This window comes from Eriocheir sinensis, chromosome 9 (assembly GCF_024679095.1).
Source record: "Eriocheir sinensis breed Jianghai 21 chromosome 9, ASM2467909v1, whole genome shotgun sequence".
Classification (NCBI taxonomy): Eukaryota; Metazoa; Arthropoda; class Malacostraca; order Decapoda; family Varunidae; genus Eriocheir; species Eriocheir sinensis.
Genome location: NC_066517.1, coordinates 2,366,199 through 2,383,698, shown reverse-complemented (window position 1 = coordinate 2,383,698; position 17,500 = coordinate 2,366,199). Strand labels below are relative to the sequence as shown.

General features: G+C 44.8%; 1 protein-coding gene across 9 annotated transcripts in view; it reads right to left on the bottom strand.

Moving 5' to 3' along the window:
• The window catches only part of LOC126995828 (oxysterol-binding protein-related protein 8-like), a 137,096-nt gene that overhangs the window by 66,170 nt on the left and 53,426 nt on the right, over window positions 1–17,500 (bottom strand). For 7 of the 9 annotated variants that reach the window (XR_007750740.1, XM_050855676.1, XM_050855679.1 and 4 more), the window contains one exon: window positions 12,627–12,725. The exons of the other annotated variants lie outside the window; for them this stretch is intronic. Coding sequence is in view for 6 of the 7 variants with exons in the window: in XM_050855676.1 (XP_050711633.1) it covers window positions 12,627–12,725 (99 nt within the window). In the remaining variant the exon portion in view is untranslated. The remainder of the gene's footprint in view (window positions 1–12,626; window positions 12,726–17,500) is intronic. 9 annotated transcript variants of the gene reach the window in all.

The following is a 17,500-nucleotide window of genomic DNA, read 5'->3' as shown; positions in this document are numbered from 1 at the left end:
AGGTTTTCGTAGAGGTTGTAAAAAAAATAAAAAAAAAAAAAAAACACTCCCGAGAACCCAACTCATCTCCTTTGTGGACTTTGGATATATTTGATGTGCGAGGCGGAAGAGTCTGAGAACGCCGCCCTTCCTAAGTTTTGTCGCTTCTTACTATGTTGTGAGTGTGTTGTTGATGTTCTTTGAAGGCTAAACTTTTCCTTCCTCCCTTCTTGTCTTTACGCTTTGGTTATTAGCAGTGTTAGGTGTTGTTGCTGTTGTTGTTGTTGTTGTTGTTGTTGTTGTTACTAAAACTTCGAATGTTCTTTTTCATGTTTTCTTTCTTTTTTCTCTTCTCTTCGGTTATCTAAATTATTGGGTTTTATTATTATTATTATTATTATTATTATTATTATTATTATTATTATCACATAGAGCGAATGGGGGAAAACCAGGAGAGAGAGAGAGAGAGAGAGAGAGAGAGAGAGAGAGAGAGAGAGAGAGAGAGAGAGAGAGAGAGAGAGAGAGAGTTATGAACCTATCCCCAATGGTCTTCCCTCTCCCTCTCTCTCTCTCTCTTTCTCTCTCTCTCTCTCCTTCCCTTCAAATGCAGTCTGCCATCCTCCTTTGTTTCTCCCTTCCCTCCTCCTCCTCCTCCTCCTCCTCCTCCTCCTCCTCCTCTCTCCCTTCCTCCTATACCTCTTCCCTCCTCTTTCCCTTCACCACACATCTTCCTCCATCATTTTTCCTCCCCCCCCTCCTCCTCCTCCTCCTCCTCCTCCTCCTCCATCTCCTTATCTTCTTTCCTCCTCTTTTATACCTTCCTTCCTGGGTCATTTTCTTTTTCTTTTTTTTCTTTTCTTCCTCTTCCTTCATTCCTCCACTTTCCACCTCTCTACACTTCCTTCCTTCCTTCCTCTTTACTTCTCTTCCTTCCACTTCTCTTCTTCTCTCTCCCTTCCCCTTTCGTTCCTCCACACTCCCATTTTTCTCTCTCTCCTTTTTCTCTCTCTCTCTCTCTCTCTCTCTCTCTCTCTCTCTCTCTCTCTCAATTTACTTTCTTTCTCCATATTTCATTCTTCTCTCTCCCTTCCATTTCTCTCTTTCACTGTCCTTCCTTCCTTCCTTCCTCCACTCTCTCCCTCCTCTGCTTCCCTTCCCCTCCTTCCCTCTCCACCTCTCCCTCCATTCCTCCCTTTGGCACTGGTCTTGTCCCTCCCTCCCTTGGCAGTCCATCTCTCTCCTGGCACTGAAAACCTCACAGCAAGAAGTCATTTGGCACTACCCTTCTCCTCCCCTTTAAATTTCCCCTTCCTCCCCTCCCCCTCCCCCTCCTACCTCTTTCCCCTTCCTCTCCCCTCGTTTATCCCATTCAGTTTCTTCCTCCTTCCCCTCCCCATTCATTTAGCACTACCCTTCTCCTCCCCTTTTAAATTTCCCCTTTATCCTCCCCTCCCTACCCTTTCCTCTCCCCCTCCCCTTCCTCTCACTCTCCCCTCGTTTACCTCATTCAGTTTCTTCCTCCTCCCCCTCCCCATTCACTTGGCACTACCCTTCTCCTCCCCCTCTCTACCCTTTCCTCTCCCCCTCCCCTTCCTCTCACTCTCCCCTCGTTTACCTCACTCAGTTTCTTCCTCCTCCCCCCTCCCCATACATTTGGCACAACCCTCCTCCTCCCCCTTTAAATTTCCCCTTCCTCCCCTTTCCCCTCGTTTACCCCCTTCACTTAACTTCCCCATTCCTTTCCACAGCTCATTCATTCACTCCCCTTCCTTCCCAGTTTCCTTTTTTTTTTCTTCGTTTCGCCTATGGCACCGGCAGGCTTTCTTGGTGGAGCGCGCAGGCAAGTGTTTATAGTGGCGCCATCCTGGACATCGCACTCAGGAACGCACGCTAACCACTCAGCCACCGCCTCCCCCCCCCCCCTCCCTCTTCCCCTTTAGATACTCCCATTTACCTCACCATTTCTTTCCCTTCCCCGCTCATTCATTCACTCTCCTTTCTTCCCCTCTCTCTCCCCTTTGTAGCTCCCCAGGGTCAAGCACTTCCCGCAGGCCCTTCACACAGGCACTCATTTCCCCTTCCATTTCCCTTCAGACACGCATCTTCCACTTCCCCTTCATCAACTTCCCTTCCGCCTTCCCCTTTTTCCTTCCTTTTCATCAACTCCCCTTTTCATTCCATTTCCCAAACTTCCCTTCCATTTCCCTTCAGACACGCATCTTCCACTTCCCCTTCATCAACTTCCCTTCCCCCTTCCCCTTTTTTCATTCCTCTTCATCAACTCCCACTTTCATTCTCTTTCTCCAAACTTCCCTTCCATTTCCCATCAGGCACGCATCTTCCACTTCAACTTCATCAACTTCCCTTCCCCCTTCCCCTTTTTCCTCCCCCAACTTCCCTACAGACACGCATCTTCCACTTCAACTTCATCAACTTCCCTTCCCCCTTCCCCTTTTTCCTTCCCCAACTTCCCTTCCATTTCCCTTCAGACACGCATCTTTCACTTCCCCTTCATCAACTTCCCTTCCCCCTTCCCCTTTTTCCTCCCCCAACTTCCCTTCCATTTCCCATCAGGCACTCATTTCCACTTCCCCTTCATCAACTTCCCTTCCCCTTCCCCTTTTTCCTCCCCAACTTCCCTTTCATTTCCCATCAGACACGCTTCTTCCACTTCCCCTTCAACTCCCCTTCCCCCTTCAACTTTTCTCCTCCCCTTCCTTGTTCCCCTTCACTCACTCGTATTTCCATTCCCCTTCGTTAACTTTCCTTTTCCCATTCCCTTCCCTTTCCTTTCCCAACACCCCTCCCCCTCCCCCCTTACTCCTTCATAACTCTTCTTCCCTTCCCCTTCCACTCCCCTTCAGTGTTTCCCCATCCTTTCACAAACTCCTCCCCCCATTTCCCCTTCACAAACACTCCTTCCCCTCCTCTTACTTCGTTCCCCTTCCATAACTTCCCCTTCCACTCCCCTTCAGTGTTTCCCCATCCTTTCACAAACTCCTCCCCCCATTTCCCCTTCACAAACACTCCTTCCCCTCCTCTTACTTCGCTCCCCTTCCATAACTTCCACTTCCACTCCCCTTCAGTATTTCCCCATCCTTTCACAAACTCCTCCCCCCATTTCCCCTTCACAAACACTCCTTCCCTTCCTCTTACTTCGTTCCCCTTCCATAACTTCCCCTTCACTATCTCCCCATCCGCTTCAAAAACTCCCCTTCCCTCTCCCTTTTCTCTTCACAAACACCACTTTTCCTCCCCCTTCCATTAATTCCCTTCCCCATTCCCCTTCACCACCACCCCTTCTCGTCCTCCCTTCCCAAAATCCCCTCCCCTCCTTTTCCTTTCCACAAACACCCCTTTCTTTAACTTCTTCCCCTCTCCCTCCATTTCTTCCTTTCCTCCCCAAATTACCCTTCCATTTCCCTCTACTATCTACCCTCCCCTTCTTCTCCACTAACACCCTTTCCCCCTCCTCCTCCCTTCCCTACTCCCCATCCCTCTTCCCCTTCCCCCCCTCTCCCCTTCTCGTCCCCCCTTCCCAAAATCCCTCTTCCTTTCCCTTCCTCTTAACAAACACCCCTTCCGACTCCCCCTTCCATTCCTCCATTCCCTCAGGCACTCCCGTTAGCTACTCCCCATCAATGGCACTCGACGCCTGGCACTCCCCGTCCCCCTCTCTCCCACACAAGGCACTGCTCTAAGCTACGGTGCCATCCCCTTGAGACCTTTCTTCACTCTCTCTCTCTCTCTCCCATATGTCTTGCTAAGCCCCCATTCACACATACCTATGATCCTATTCACTGGAGAGAGAGAGAGAGAGAGAGAGAGAGAGAGAGAGAGAGAGAGAGAGAGAGAGAGAGAGAGAGAGAGAGAGAGACGGAAGAAAAATAAAAGAATGATGACTGACGATAATGACAGCAATGATAATAATAATAATAATAATAATAATAATAATAATAATAATAATAATAATAATAATAATAATAATAATAATAATAATACAGGTGTGTTGCCAGCTTTTCAGGTGTGGCCAGGAGGAGGAGGAGGAGGAGGAGGAGGAGGGTAAATGGGAGGGGAAGAGGAAGGGGAATACAGGTCCTGCGGTGTAAGAGATCAATACAGCTCTCTCTCGAGAGAGAGAGAGAGAGAGAGAGAGAGAGAGAGAGAGAGAGAGAGAGAGAGAGAGAGAGAGAGAGAGAGAGAGAGAGAGAGAGAATATTATGGGAAGAAATAAAAAAGTGAGAGGTTAGGAAAGTGAGGAGAATAAAAAAAACAAATAGGAAACGAAAATGGGAGGAAGAAGAAAAAAAGATATATGGAGGAAAAAAAGAAGACAATGTTGGAAAGAAAAAGAATAAAACAATGAACAAACAAGAGAGAGAGAGAGAGAGAGAGAGAGAGAGAGAGAGAGAGAGAGAGAGAGAGAGAGAGAGAGAGAGAGAGAGAGAGAGAGAGAGAGAGAGAGAGAGAGACGCAGGTGATTAGGTGGGACAGGTGACACTCTCTCTCTCTCTCTCTCTTGCTATCTATTTCATTGGTTTCTTTATCCTGTTTCTCTCTTTACCTCCCCCATTTCTCTCTCTCTCTCTCTCTCTCTCTCTCTCTCTCTCTCTCTCTCTCCATACTTTTCTTTTTTTCTTCTTTTTACTATTGTTTTCTTTCTTTTCTTCATTCAAACATTTTTCTCCTGTTCCCCCTCCGTGGTCTAGTGGTTAACGTGCCTAGCTAAACATCTGCCGGCCCGCGTTCGAATCCCATCCCGGGCATTTGTCGTTCATCCTTCGTTTCGGGCTGGTCGATAAATGGGTACCTGGGGACACCTGGGGAAGGTAAACTGTGGTAACCCGGGTGTCACGCTGCCCTTGTGTCCCGGGGTAATGGGCTCCCTCCCACCACAGGCTCAAGGGACAATGTTACGGAGATGAGCACCGAGGCCACGCGTAGCTATGGTGTATGTCCCCAACTTTACCTTCAGTTTTCTCTTTGTTTTTCCTTTTCCTCTTTCTTCCTCTTCTCTTTCCTCTTCGTTTCCTTTCACCAGTCTTTAACCTCCCATTCTATTGCTCTCTACATAACTCTCTCTCTCTCTCTCACTCTCTCTCTCTCTCTCTCTCTCTCTCTCTCTCTCTCTCTCTCTCTCTTCTCCTTATCATAATGTTCGTCACAGTTTCTTTCTTCTTCTTTTCCTCCTCATTCTTCACAGTTATCTCTCTCTCTCTCTCTCTCTCTCTCTCTCTCTCTCTCTCTCTCTGATTTTTGAGCCATTTCACATTCTGGATCTTTTTTTCATATTTTTGGTCTCTTTCAAATTGGATTTATCTCTCTCTCTCTCTCTCTCTCTCTCTCTCTTTAATCCTTGTAGAGAGGATAACGGAAATTGTTTATTTTTCATCACCACCACCACCTCCTCCTCCTCCTCCTCTTCCTCTTCCTCCTCCTCCACCTCCACCTCCTCCTCCTCCTCTTCCTCCTCCTCCTCTTCCTCTTCCTCCTCCTCCACCTCCACCTCCACCTCCTCCTCCTCCTCCTCTTCCTCTTCACTCTACGGATTTCTCACGCCACATTTTTCTATCTTTCCTTTTCTTCCTTTTTTTCCCTTCTGTTTCTTTAAGGTGATTTTCAATTGTCTTCTCGTCTTTTCTTCTTCTTCTTCTTCTTCTTTACTTTTTTTTCATATGCTTTATCTTCCTCTCTCACTTTTCTCTTAACATTTTTCATCATTCGGTTCTCCTCCTCCTCCTCCTCCTCTTCCTTCTCCTTCTCCTCTTTCTCTTTCTCTTCCTCCTCCTCTTTCTCATAATCTTAACCCTAATAAAGTTCATAGAAACGGAAAGGAAAATTTATACTAAGAGAGAGAGAGAGAGAGAGAGAGAGAGAGAGAGAGAGAGAGAGAGAGAGAGAGAGAGAGAGAGAGAGAGAGAGAGGTGTTTACCTGGCTAGTCACGTCCATAATCACTCTTCCTCACCTGTGTAGGCAATAATTAGAGCGCTCTCTCTCTCTCTCTCTCTCTCTCTCTCTCTCTCTCTCTCTCTCTCACACACACACACACACACACACACACACACACACACACACACGAAACAAAAAAAAAAAGGAAAAAAATACACACGAAAAACTTACACATAGAAAAACGTACACATGAAAAACGTACACATGGAAAAACGTACACATAGAAAAACGTACACATGAAAAACGTACACATGAAAAACATACACATGAAAAACGTACACATGAAAAACGTACACATAGAAAAACGTACACATGGAAAAACGTACACATGGGAAAACGCACACAAAACACACATACACAAAAAATATACGCACATGAATTCACAAACACGTACATGACACGAGAATTTAAAGGTACACACAAACGTACATGAGGGGGAAAAACAGACACAAGCAGATGGCCGATGACTTACCTGTGACGAGGAGGAGGAGGAGGAGGAGGAGGAAGAGGAGGAGGAGGAGGAGAGGAGGAGGAGGAGAGGAGGAGGAGGAGGAGGAGGAGGAATAATAATAATAATAATAATAATAATAATAATAATAATAATAATAATAATAATAATAATAATAATAATAATAATAATAAGAAGAAGAAGAAGAAGAAGAAGAAAAGTAAAAAAGTAGAAGAAAAAAGAATAAAATAAAATAAAAGAAGAGGAAGATGATGATGAAGAAGAAAAGGAAAGAAAAAGAACAAGAACAAGAAGAACAAAAAGAGAAAATGAAAGAAAAGAAAAAGAAGAAAAAGAAGAGGAAGAGGAGGAGAACTGGAACCTACCTAAGTCACCCGGGACAGGAAAAGAGGAAGAGGAGAAGGAGGAGGAAGAGAATGACAAGTAGGAGGAGGAGGAAGACGAAGGAGAAGAGGTTAAGAAAGCAAGGAGGAATAGAGTTAGAACTTGGAAACAAAAAAAAATCTAAGTAAGGAGTGGAAGGGAGGAAGAAGAGGAGAGGAAAGAGAAGGAGGAGGAGAAGGAGGAAGAGGAGGACAAATAGAAGATAGGAAATATAAAAAAAGGACAAAGAAGAAGGGAGACGAAAGGAAGGAAAACACAAGAAACTTACTAAATAACTAAGGGAGGAAGATGAAGGGAAAGAGAAGGAGGAGGAGGAGGAGGAGGAAGAGGAGGACAAATAGAAGATAGGAAATACAGAAAAGGACAAAGAAGGGAGACGAAAGGAAGGAAAACACAAGAAAATTACTAACTGGCGTGAAAGAGAAAGAAAGAAAGAAAGAAAGAAAGAAAGGATGGATGGAGGAAAGATAAGACATGAAGAGAAGAGAGAAGAGAAAGACGATAAAACATAAACACAGAGAAAAGAAAAAGAAGAGAAAAGAGGAAGGAAGGAAAACAAAAACAAAAAGTGCCTCAAGGGAAGAAGAAGGATAAAAAAAAACGAAGAAAAAAAAAAGAGGAGAAAGGAAGAGAGAAAAGGAAAAAGACGAAACAGAAAACACACTGAAGAGAAACTAGAGAGAAGGAAGGAAAGGAAAAAGGATCAAGGAAAGGAAGAGAAAGGAAGAAAAAAAACGGAGAGAAAGAAAAAGAAGGGAGGAAACGATAAAAGAAGGAACACAGAAAAAAAGGAGAGAAGGAAGGAAGGAATGAATGAAGGATAAAAATACTAATAGTGACTCAGGGGAAGAAGAAGGAACAGGATACCTTTGACCTGCTTGGAAATGACCGAGGCAGGAAAGGAAACGTAGGAAAGGTAGAACACAGGATAGGACAGAGAATTATAGGATATCAAAGGTAGGACAAAGGATAAGATAGGAAAGGATGGAATGCTAGGAAAGGTAGGACATAGAAGAAGGTCAGGAAAGGCAGGAATAGCAGGACATAGGATAGGACACAGACAGGGAAGGAAGGAATGCTAGGAGGTAGGATAGAGAAAGAGGAGGATAGGAAAAGGATAGGAAGAGTAGGATAGGGAGAGCATAGGATAGGACATAGCCAGAGAAGGATAGGGGAGGAAGGAATGCTAGGAGATAGGACATAGAAGGAGGATAGGAAAAGGATAGGAGAGCAAGGAAAGACAGGACAGGGAAGGAGAAGAATAGGAAAAGGATAGGAAGACAAGGAAAGGGAGAACATTGGACAGGACAGAGAAAGAGAAGAATAAAAAAGAAAAGACAGGCAGAAAAAGGACATAAAAGGATAGGAGAAGGATAGGAAAAGTAGGACACATAGGAGAGAGAAGGATAGGAAAGGAGGAAGAGAAGGAACGAGAAGAAGGAGGAGGAGGAAGGGGAGGAGGAAGATGAAGTATGGGGAAGTAGATATATAGCCCCAGGTGTTAATGGTTACCTGGGGAAGATCTGGGGATGTGTGTAGGTTGCTGGGGAAGGGAGGAAGGGAAGGAAAGCGAAGGAGAAGGAGGAGGAAGAGGAGGAGGATAAAGGTCGAGAAAACAGAGAAAGGAAGGAAGAAAGGAACAAGAAGAAAAAGGGGGAGGAGAAAGAGAAGGAAGATGAAGAAAAGGAAGGAAAGGAAGGAGCAAGGAGGAAGAGGAGAAGGAGGATGAAGAAAACAGAAGATGGAAGGAATGAGAAGGAACAAGGAGGAAAAGGAGGAAGAGGAGAAGGAAGATGAAGAAAACAGAAGATGGAAGGAATGAGAAGGAACAAGGAGGAAAAGGAGGAAGAGGAGAAGGAAGATGAAGAAAACAGAAGATGGAAGGAATGAGAAGGAACAAGGAGGAAGAGAAGGAAGATGAAGAAAACAGAAGATGGAAGGAATGAGAAGGAGCAAGGAGGAAAAGGAGGAAGAGAAGGAAGATGAAGAAAACAAAGAGGAACAAGACAAAGGGACAGGGAAGAAAACATGAGGAAAAGGAAACAAAGAACAAAAGAAACAGATAAGGAATAAGACAAAACAAGAATGACCAGAAAAAAAGAGGAAGGAAGGAAGATGAACTGGGAAAACAAAGGGAATGCCAAGACAACCCTGAGGACTGGGGCCAAGACTAGGGTGCCAAAACAGAATACTAACCCTGGGGACTGGGGCCAAGGACTAGGGTGCCAATACTAACCCTGGGGACTGGGGCCAAGGACTAGGGTGCCAATACTAACCCTGGGGACTGGGGCCAAGGACTAGGGTGCCAATACTAACCCTGGGGACTGGGGCCAAGGACTAGGGTGCCAATACTAACCCTGGGGACTGGGGGCAAGGACAGGGGTGCCAATACTAACCCTGGGGACTGGGGGCAAGGACTAGGGTGCCAATACTAACCCTGGGGACTGGGGCCAAGGACTAGGGTGCTAATACTACCCCTGGGGACTGGGGCCAAGGACTAGGTGCCAATACTAACCCTGGGGACTGGAAAAGGACAGGGGTGCCAATACTAACCCTGGGGAATGGGGCCAAGGACAGGGGTGCCAATACTAACCCTGGGGACTGGGGCCAAGGACAGGGGTGCCAATACTAACCCTGGGGAATGGAAACAAGGACAGGGGTGCCAATACTAACCCTGGGGAATGGAAACAAGGACAGGGGTGCCAATACTAACCCTGGGGAATGGAAACAAGGACAGGGGTGCCAATACTAACCCTGGGGACTGGAAATAAGGACAGGGGTGCCAATACTAACCCTGGGGAATGGAAACAAGGACAGGGGTGCCAATACTAACCCTGGGGAATGGAAACAAGGACTAGGGTGCCAATACTAACCCTGGGGAATGGAAACAAGGACAGGGGTGCCAATACTAACCCTGGGGAATGGAAACAAGGACAGGGGTGCCAATACTAACCCTGGGGAATGGAGGCAAGGACAGGGGTGCCAATACTAACCCTGGGGACTGGGGGCAAGGACAGGGGTGCCAATACTAACCCTGGGGAATGGGGCCAAGGACAGGGGTGCCAATACTAACCCTGGGGACTGGGGGCAAGGACAGGGGTGCCAATACTAACCCTGGGGACTGGGGCCAAGGACAGGGGTGCCAATACTAACCCTGGGGACTGGGGCCAAGGACAGGGGTGCCAATACTAACCCTGGGGACTGGGGACAAGGACAGGGGTGCCAATACTAACCCTGGGGACTGGGGACAAGGACAGGTGCCAATACTAACCCTGGGGACTGGGGCCAAGGACAGGGTGCCAATACTAACCCTGGGGACTGGGGCCAAGGACTAGGGTGCCAATACTAACCCTGGGGACTGGGGCCAAGGACTAGGGTGCCAATACTAACCCTGGGGACTGGGGCCAAGGACTAGGGTGCCAATACTAACCCTGGGGACTGGGGCCAAGGACAGGGGTGCCAATACTAACCCTGGGGACTGGGGCCAAGGACTAGGGTGCCAATACTAACCCTGGGGAATGGAAACAAGGACAGGGGTGCCAATACTAACCCTGGGGACTGGGGCCAAGGACAGGGGTGCCAATACTAACCCTGGGGACTGGGGGCAAGGACAGGGGTGCCAATACTAACCCTGGGGACTGGGGCCAAGGAAAAGGGTGCCATTACTAACCCTGGGGACTGGGGCCAAGGACATGGGTGCCAATACTAACCCTGGGGACTGGGGCCAAGGACAGGGGTGCCAATATCAACCCTGGGGACTGGGGCCAAGGACAGGTGCCAATACTAACCCTGGGGACTGGGGCCAAGGACTAGGTGCCAATACTAACCCTGGGGACAGGGGCCAAAGACATGGGTGCCAAAACTAACCCTGGGGACTGGGGCCAAGGACTAGGGTGCCAATACTAACCCTGGGGACTGGGGGCAAGGACTAGGGTGCCAGGACTAGGGTGCCAATACTAACCCTGGGGACTGGGGACAAGGACTAGGGTGCCAATACTAACCCTGGGGACTGGGGACAAGGACTAGGGTGCCAATACTAACCCTGGGGACTGGGGCCAAGGACTAGGGTGCCAATACTAACCCTGGGGACTGGGGACAAGGACTAGGGTGCCAATACTAACCCTGGGGACTGGGGACAAGGACTAGGGTGCCAATACTAACCCTGGGGAATGGAAACAAGGACAGGGGTGCCAATACTAACCCTGGGGACTGGGGCCAAGGACTAGGGTGCCAATACTAACCCTGGGGACTGGGGCCAAGGACTAGGGTGCCAATACTAACCCTGGGGAATGGAAACAAGGACTAGGGTGCCAATACTAACCCTGGGGACTGGGGCCAAGGACTAGGGTGCCAATACTAACCCTGGGGACTGGGGCCAAGGACTAGGGTGCCAATACTAACCCTGGGGACTGGGGCCAAGGACTAGGGTGCCAATACTAACCCTGGGGACTGGGGACAAGGACTAGGGTGCCAATACTAACCCTGGGGACTGGGGGCAAGGACAGGGGTGCCAATACTAACCCTGGGGACTGGGGACAAGGACAGGGGTGCCAATACTAACCCTGGGGACTGGGGACAAGGACTAGGGTGCCAATACTAACCCTGGGGACTGGGGCCAAGGACTAGGGTGCCAATACTAACCCTGGGGACTGGGGCCAAGGACTAGGGTGCCAATACTAACCCTGGGGACTGGGGCCAAGGACTAGGGTGCCAATACTAACCCTGGGGACTGGGGACAAGGACAGGGGTGCCAATACTAACCCTGGGGACTGGGGCCAAGGACTAGGGTGCCAATACTAACCCTGGGGACTGGGGGCAAGGACAGGGGTGCCAATACTAACCCTGGGGACTGGGGCCAAGGACAGGGGTGCCAATACTAACCCTGGGGACTGGGGCCAAGGACAGGGGTGCCAATACTAACCCTGGGGACTGGGGACAAGGACTAGGGTGCCAATACTAACCCTGGGGACTGGGGCCAAGGACAGGGGTGCCAATACTAACCCTGGGGACAAGGACTAGGGTGCCAATACTAACCCTGGGGACTGGGGCCAAGGACATGGGTGCCAATACTAACCCTGGGGACTGGGGCCAAGGACAGGGGTGCCAATACTAACCCTGGGGACTGGGGGCAAGGACAGGGGTGCCAATACTAACCCTGGGGACTGGGGGCAAGGACAGGGGTGCCAATACTAACCCTGGGGAATGGAAACAAGGACAGGGGTGCCAATACTAACCCTGGGGACTGGGGGCAAGGACAGGGGTGCCAATACTAACCCCGGGGACTGGGGGCAAGGACAGGGGTGCCAATACTAACCCTGGGGACTGGGGGCAAGGACAGGGGTGCCAATACTAACCCCGGGGACTGGGGGCAAGGACAGGGGTGCTAATACTAACCCTGGGGACTGGGGCAAGGACAGGGTGCCAATACTAACCCTGGGAATGGAACAAGGACAGGGGTGCCAATACTAACCCTGGGGACTGGGGGCAAGGACAGGGGTGCCAATACTAACCCCGGGGACTGGGGGCAAGGACAGGGGTGCCAATACTAACCCCGGGGACTGGGGGCAAGGACAGGGGTGCCAATACTAACCCCGGGGACTGGGGGCAAGGACAGGGGTGCCAATACTAACCCTGGGGTCTGAGGGCAAGGACAGGAAGGAAAAGAGGCGAAGAAGAAAACGAAGGAACAGGAAGGAAAACAGAAAACAAAAACGAAAGGAAAATCACAAAAAAACAGTAAAACGAAGAACAAAATAATAAAAAAAAACAGGAACTGGGGGCAAGAACCAGGGTGCCAATATGAACCCTGGGGCCTGGGGACAAGGACAGGGGTGCGCTGCTTACCTGGGGATGACTGCGGGCTGTGGTTGAGGGAGTCTGAGGAACCGTGGTGCAGGCGGGGAAGCAGCACGGCCAGGGAAGACTTGCGGGCAGCGGGCCGTTCTGTGTAAGCAAGTCAGGCAGCCATAATGAACACCGAGGGGCAGGAGCAGCAGGAGGGGGAGGAGGAGGAGGAGGAGGAGATAAGTGTGAAGATACGGTAGGAAGGATATATAGAGAAGGGAGAAAGTAAAGAGGGAAGGAAAACAGGTAAGAAAGATGAGGAAAGTGGAGAAATGAGAGAAGGAGGAGGAGGAGGACGAGGAGGAGGAGGAGATAAGTGTGAAGATACGGAAGGAAGGATATATAGAGAATGGAGAAAGTAGGGAGGGAAGGAAAACAGGTAGGAAAGATGAAGAAGAAAGTGGAGAAATGAGAGAAGGAGGAGGAGGAGGACGAGGAGGAGGAGGAGATAAGGGTGAAGATACGGTAGGAAGGATATATAGAGAAGGGAGAAAGTAGGGAGGGAAGGAAAACAGGTAAGAAAGATGAAGAAGAGAGTGGAGAAATGAGAGAAGGGAAGAGCCATATTGAATTCGAGGAGAGGAGGAGAGAGAGAGAGAGAGAGAGAGAGAGAGAGAGAGAGAGAGAGAGAGAGAGAGAGAGAGAGAGAGAGAGAGAGAGAGAGAGAGAGAGAGAGAGAGAGAGAGAGAGAGAGAGAGAGAGAGAGAGAGAGAGAGAGAGAGAGAGAGAGAGAGAGAGAGAGATGAATAAGCGTGAGATAGTGAAAGGAAGAAGGGAGGAAAGAGAAAAAAGGGGGAGAAGAGGTGACGAGGAGGACGAGGAGGACACCAATACACACTCACACACACACACACACACACACACAAACAATGACACTAAAGAGAAGAAAAGATATAATTCCAATGCACCGTTTATGCAGAAGAGAAAAAAACGGAGATGAAAATTAGAAGAAAAAGAGGAAAAAAACAGGGAGTGAAGAAAAGTGAGGAAAAAGGAAATTATGTAGAAAAGATGAAATTGAAGAAGAGTGCGAAGAGGAAAGATATTATGAGACGAAATTAGAAAAGTGGAGATAATATAAAAAAAAGTAAAATAAAAAGAAAGTAAAATCATGAAAAGTAAAAAAGGGAGGAAGAAAAAGACAAAGAAGGAGAAGGAGAGGAAGAAGGAGAAAAAGAAAGAAAAGTGGAATAAAAGAAGATAGAGGATAAAGAAATGAGAGAAGGAAATAGAAAACAATGAAAAAACAATAACAAAAAATAATGAGAAAAAGAGGAGTAAAGAGGAAAAAAAGAATAAATGAAAGAAAATAATTAAAGAAAAAAGAAAAATAAATAATGTGAAAAAAAGATATAGATAGATAAACAGATAGATAAACAGAGAGAGAGAGAGAGAGAGAGAGAGAGAGAGAGAGAGAGAGAGAGAGAGAGAGAGAGAGAGAGAGAGAGAGAGAGAGAGAGCAGGCAAAAAGAGGAAAGGTTTGGCATTTGAGAACATCGAAAAGGAAAAATGAAAAAAAGTTGCAGACAGGGAAAAAAAAAGCATTAGCAGATTATTAAGTGAACACGTAACAGGAAGAAAAGCTTAGATATTTAAATGGGAAGAAAAAACGGTATTTAAAACATCAAGTAAAGATTTATACTTAAGACAACAGTTAAAAAAGGAGTATATCTTATAGCACACTGAGATGAAAAAAACACCAATTTGATATTTATATGGAAAAAACGGTCATTAGAACATCAAGAAGTGAAAAAGGTTATAATCTAGAACACCAGTAAGTTTAAAAGGAATCTGTTAAAACACTAAAGATGTAAAAAAGACTCCAGTTAGATATTTACATGAAAAAAAAACGATATATATTTAGAACATCAAGGAAAAAAGGTTAGAATTTAAAACATAAGTATGGCTTTTAACATACATGGAAAAAACCTCCAGTTAGATATTTATATGGAAAAAACGATATATATTTAAACATCAAGGAAAAAAGGTTAGAATTTAAAACGTAAGTAAAAACGAGTAAATGGCTTTTAACAAACATGAAAAAAGTCTCCAGTTAGATATTTATATGGAAAAAAACGATATATATTTAAACATCAAGAAAAAAGGTTAGAATTTAAAACGTAAGTAAAAACGAGTGTATGGCTTTTAACAAACATGAAAAAAGTCTCCAGTTAGATATTTATATGGAAAAAAACGATATATATTTAAACATCAAGGAAAAAAGGTTAGAATTTAAAACGTAAGTAAAAACGAGTGTATGGCTTTTAACAAACATGAAAAAAGCCTCCAGTTAGATATTTATATATGGAAAAAACGATTTATAGTTAATCATCAAGAAAAAAGGTTAGAATTTAAAACGTAAGTAAAAACGAGTGAATGGCTTTTAACAAAGATGAAAAAAGCCTCCAATTAGATATTTATATGGAAAGAACGGTAATAAGAACACCAAGGCGAAAAATAAGTTATAATTTAAAACACAGCTGAGTAAAAAACGAGAAAAGTAAAAATGAGTGTATGGCTTTTAATAAAGATGAAAAAAGCCACCAATTAGATATTTATATGGAAAGAACGGTAATTAGAACACCAAGGCGAAAAATAAGTTAAATTTAAAACACAGCTGAGTAAAAAACGAGTTAAGTAAAAATGAGTTTATGGCTTTTAATAAAGATGAAAAAAGCCACCAATTAGATATTTATATGGAAAGAACGGTAATTAGAACACCAAGGCGAAAAATAAGTTATAATTTAAAACACGGCTGAGTAAAAAACGAGTGTCTTAAAATCAGTAATATGAGAAATGTTCCAAAGAGATGTTTATAAGGAGAAAAAACGGTACTTTGAACATCAAGACGATAAAAAAAGTTATAATTTAGAACATCGTTAAGTTTATAAAGAAATGTGTCTTTTAAAAATTACAGTAAAATAGAAATAAAAAGTTTAATATATCCAGAACACACAGAGCAAAAATTAATAAGATTAGGACACCAAAAAATTTAGTTAGTTAGTTAGTATGACAAAAAAATATATACTAAGATGTTATATTGAGCTCCTACTGTTACACTGACTCCTGTGCTGTAAAAAAACAAAACAAAAAAAGGTTATACTTAAGATGAACACTCGGAGGACCCCAAAAATTTAGTATGATTATGACGCCAACCAATACCCGGAAAACCTTTGATGCAGCATAGTACTATATACACCCTAAGCCGAAACAAAGTATATTCATGTACAAGACACTATAAGCCAAAAAAAAAGTGTATTTATACCATCAATAAAAAAAAATAAATAAAACCAGACGGATATTTGGGATTTTAGAAGCAGCGAAAAAAAATATGACAAACAAATCTGATATGTATATGACACTGAACAAAAAAAAGTATATAAAACAACTGATGGATAAAAAAATAAAAAATCTGATATGTACAAGATACTATAAGTCCAAAAAAAAAGTGTATTTATGCCATCAATAGAAAAAAATAAAATAAAACAAGACTTAGATTTTAGTAGCAGCGAAAAAAAAATATATAACAAAATATATAATATGTACATGACACTCAACAAAACAAAAAAAAAAGTATATAAAAAAAACTGACGGATATTTCAGATTTTAGAGGCAGCGAAAAACAAAGATAAACAAAGAATTATAAAGTTGAAAACATCAAAACGAGAAGTAAATAAACACTAACAATAATAATCAAAATTTACCATCACGACCATCAAGAAGTTCTATATATTAAGGGAATCAGAGAACATGTATATATATGTATATATATATATATATATATATATATATATATATATATATATATATATATATATATATATATATGTAAGAAAAAATTAGCAGGTATATATATTAGTCTTAAAAATTACTAACCTTACTTCTAGGGATGGAACACACTGTAAAAACCTTCAATGGTAAGTAGGTACAAAAAAGTTCATTCATGTTGGTAAGTAAGTAAGTCATCCAATTGTTAGTAAGTATAAGGAAAAAGAAGTGAGTGTAGAAGTAAGTAAAAAGTAGTTGGTTAAGAGTAAACACACACACACATACAAACACACAAACACACACACACACAAGGAAGAAGGGAGGAAGAGAAGGAGAGAAGAAAGGAAGGAGGGAGTGAACAAAACTAGGGAAGAGAAGGAAAGTAAGGGAATAAAGACAGAGGGAAGAAGGGAAGAAGATTGACCATAGGAAGGCAGAAAGGAAGGAAGGAAGGAAGGAAGGAAGGGAGGAAGAAAGGAAAGAAGGAAGAACACACACACACACACACACACACACACACACACACACACAGAGATAGTTGCATACATACATACATATATATACAAAGAAAGCACAGTAACATCAATTTCTGAATATGCTAATAGATAAACAGATAGATATACACACACAGAGAGAGAGAGAGAGAGAGAGAGAGAGAGAGAGAGAGAGAGAGAGAGAGAGAGAGAGAGAGAGAGAGAGAGAGAGAAGGAGGAGGAGGAAAGGAGAGAAAAGAAAGATTAAAAGCAGGAAAAGTGAAGAGAAAGAAAGGACTGACATAGGAAATACTCATCACACACACACACACACACACACACACACACACACACACACACACACACACACACACGCACGAACACACACACAAAAAAAAACTAAATCTCAACAGACAGATTTCCTAATGATAATCCACCTCGAATATTTAATTAGAATCACACCTGCGCGGCACACCTGTTGGCGGGCAAGGTGGCAGGTGGGCCTAAGCTAATCACCACCACTCCACAGGTGACCTAATGACCTTACCTGTGTTAATTAAACCATAGTTATTACAGGTGGATTAGTGGGGGGGGGAGGTTGTTGAGTGAGATTTGACACACACACACACACAC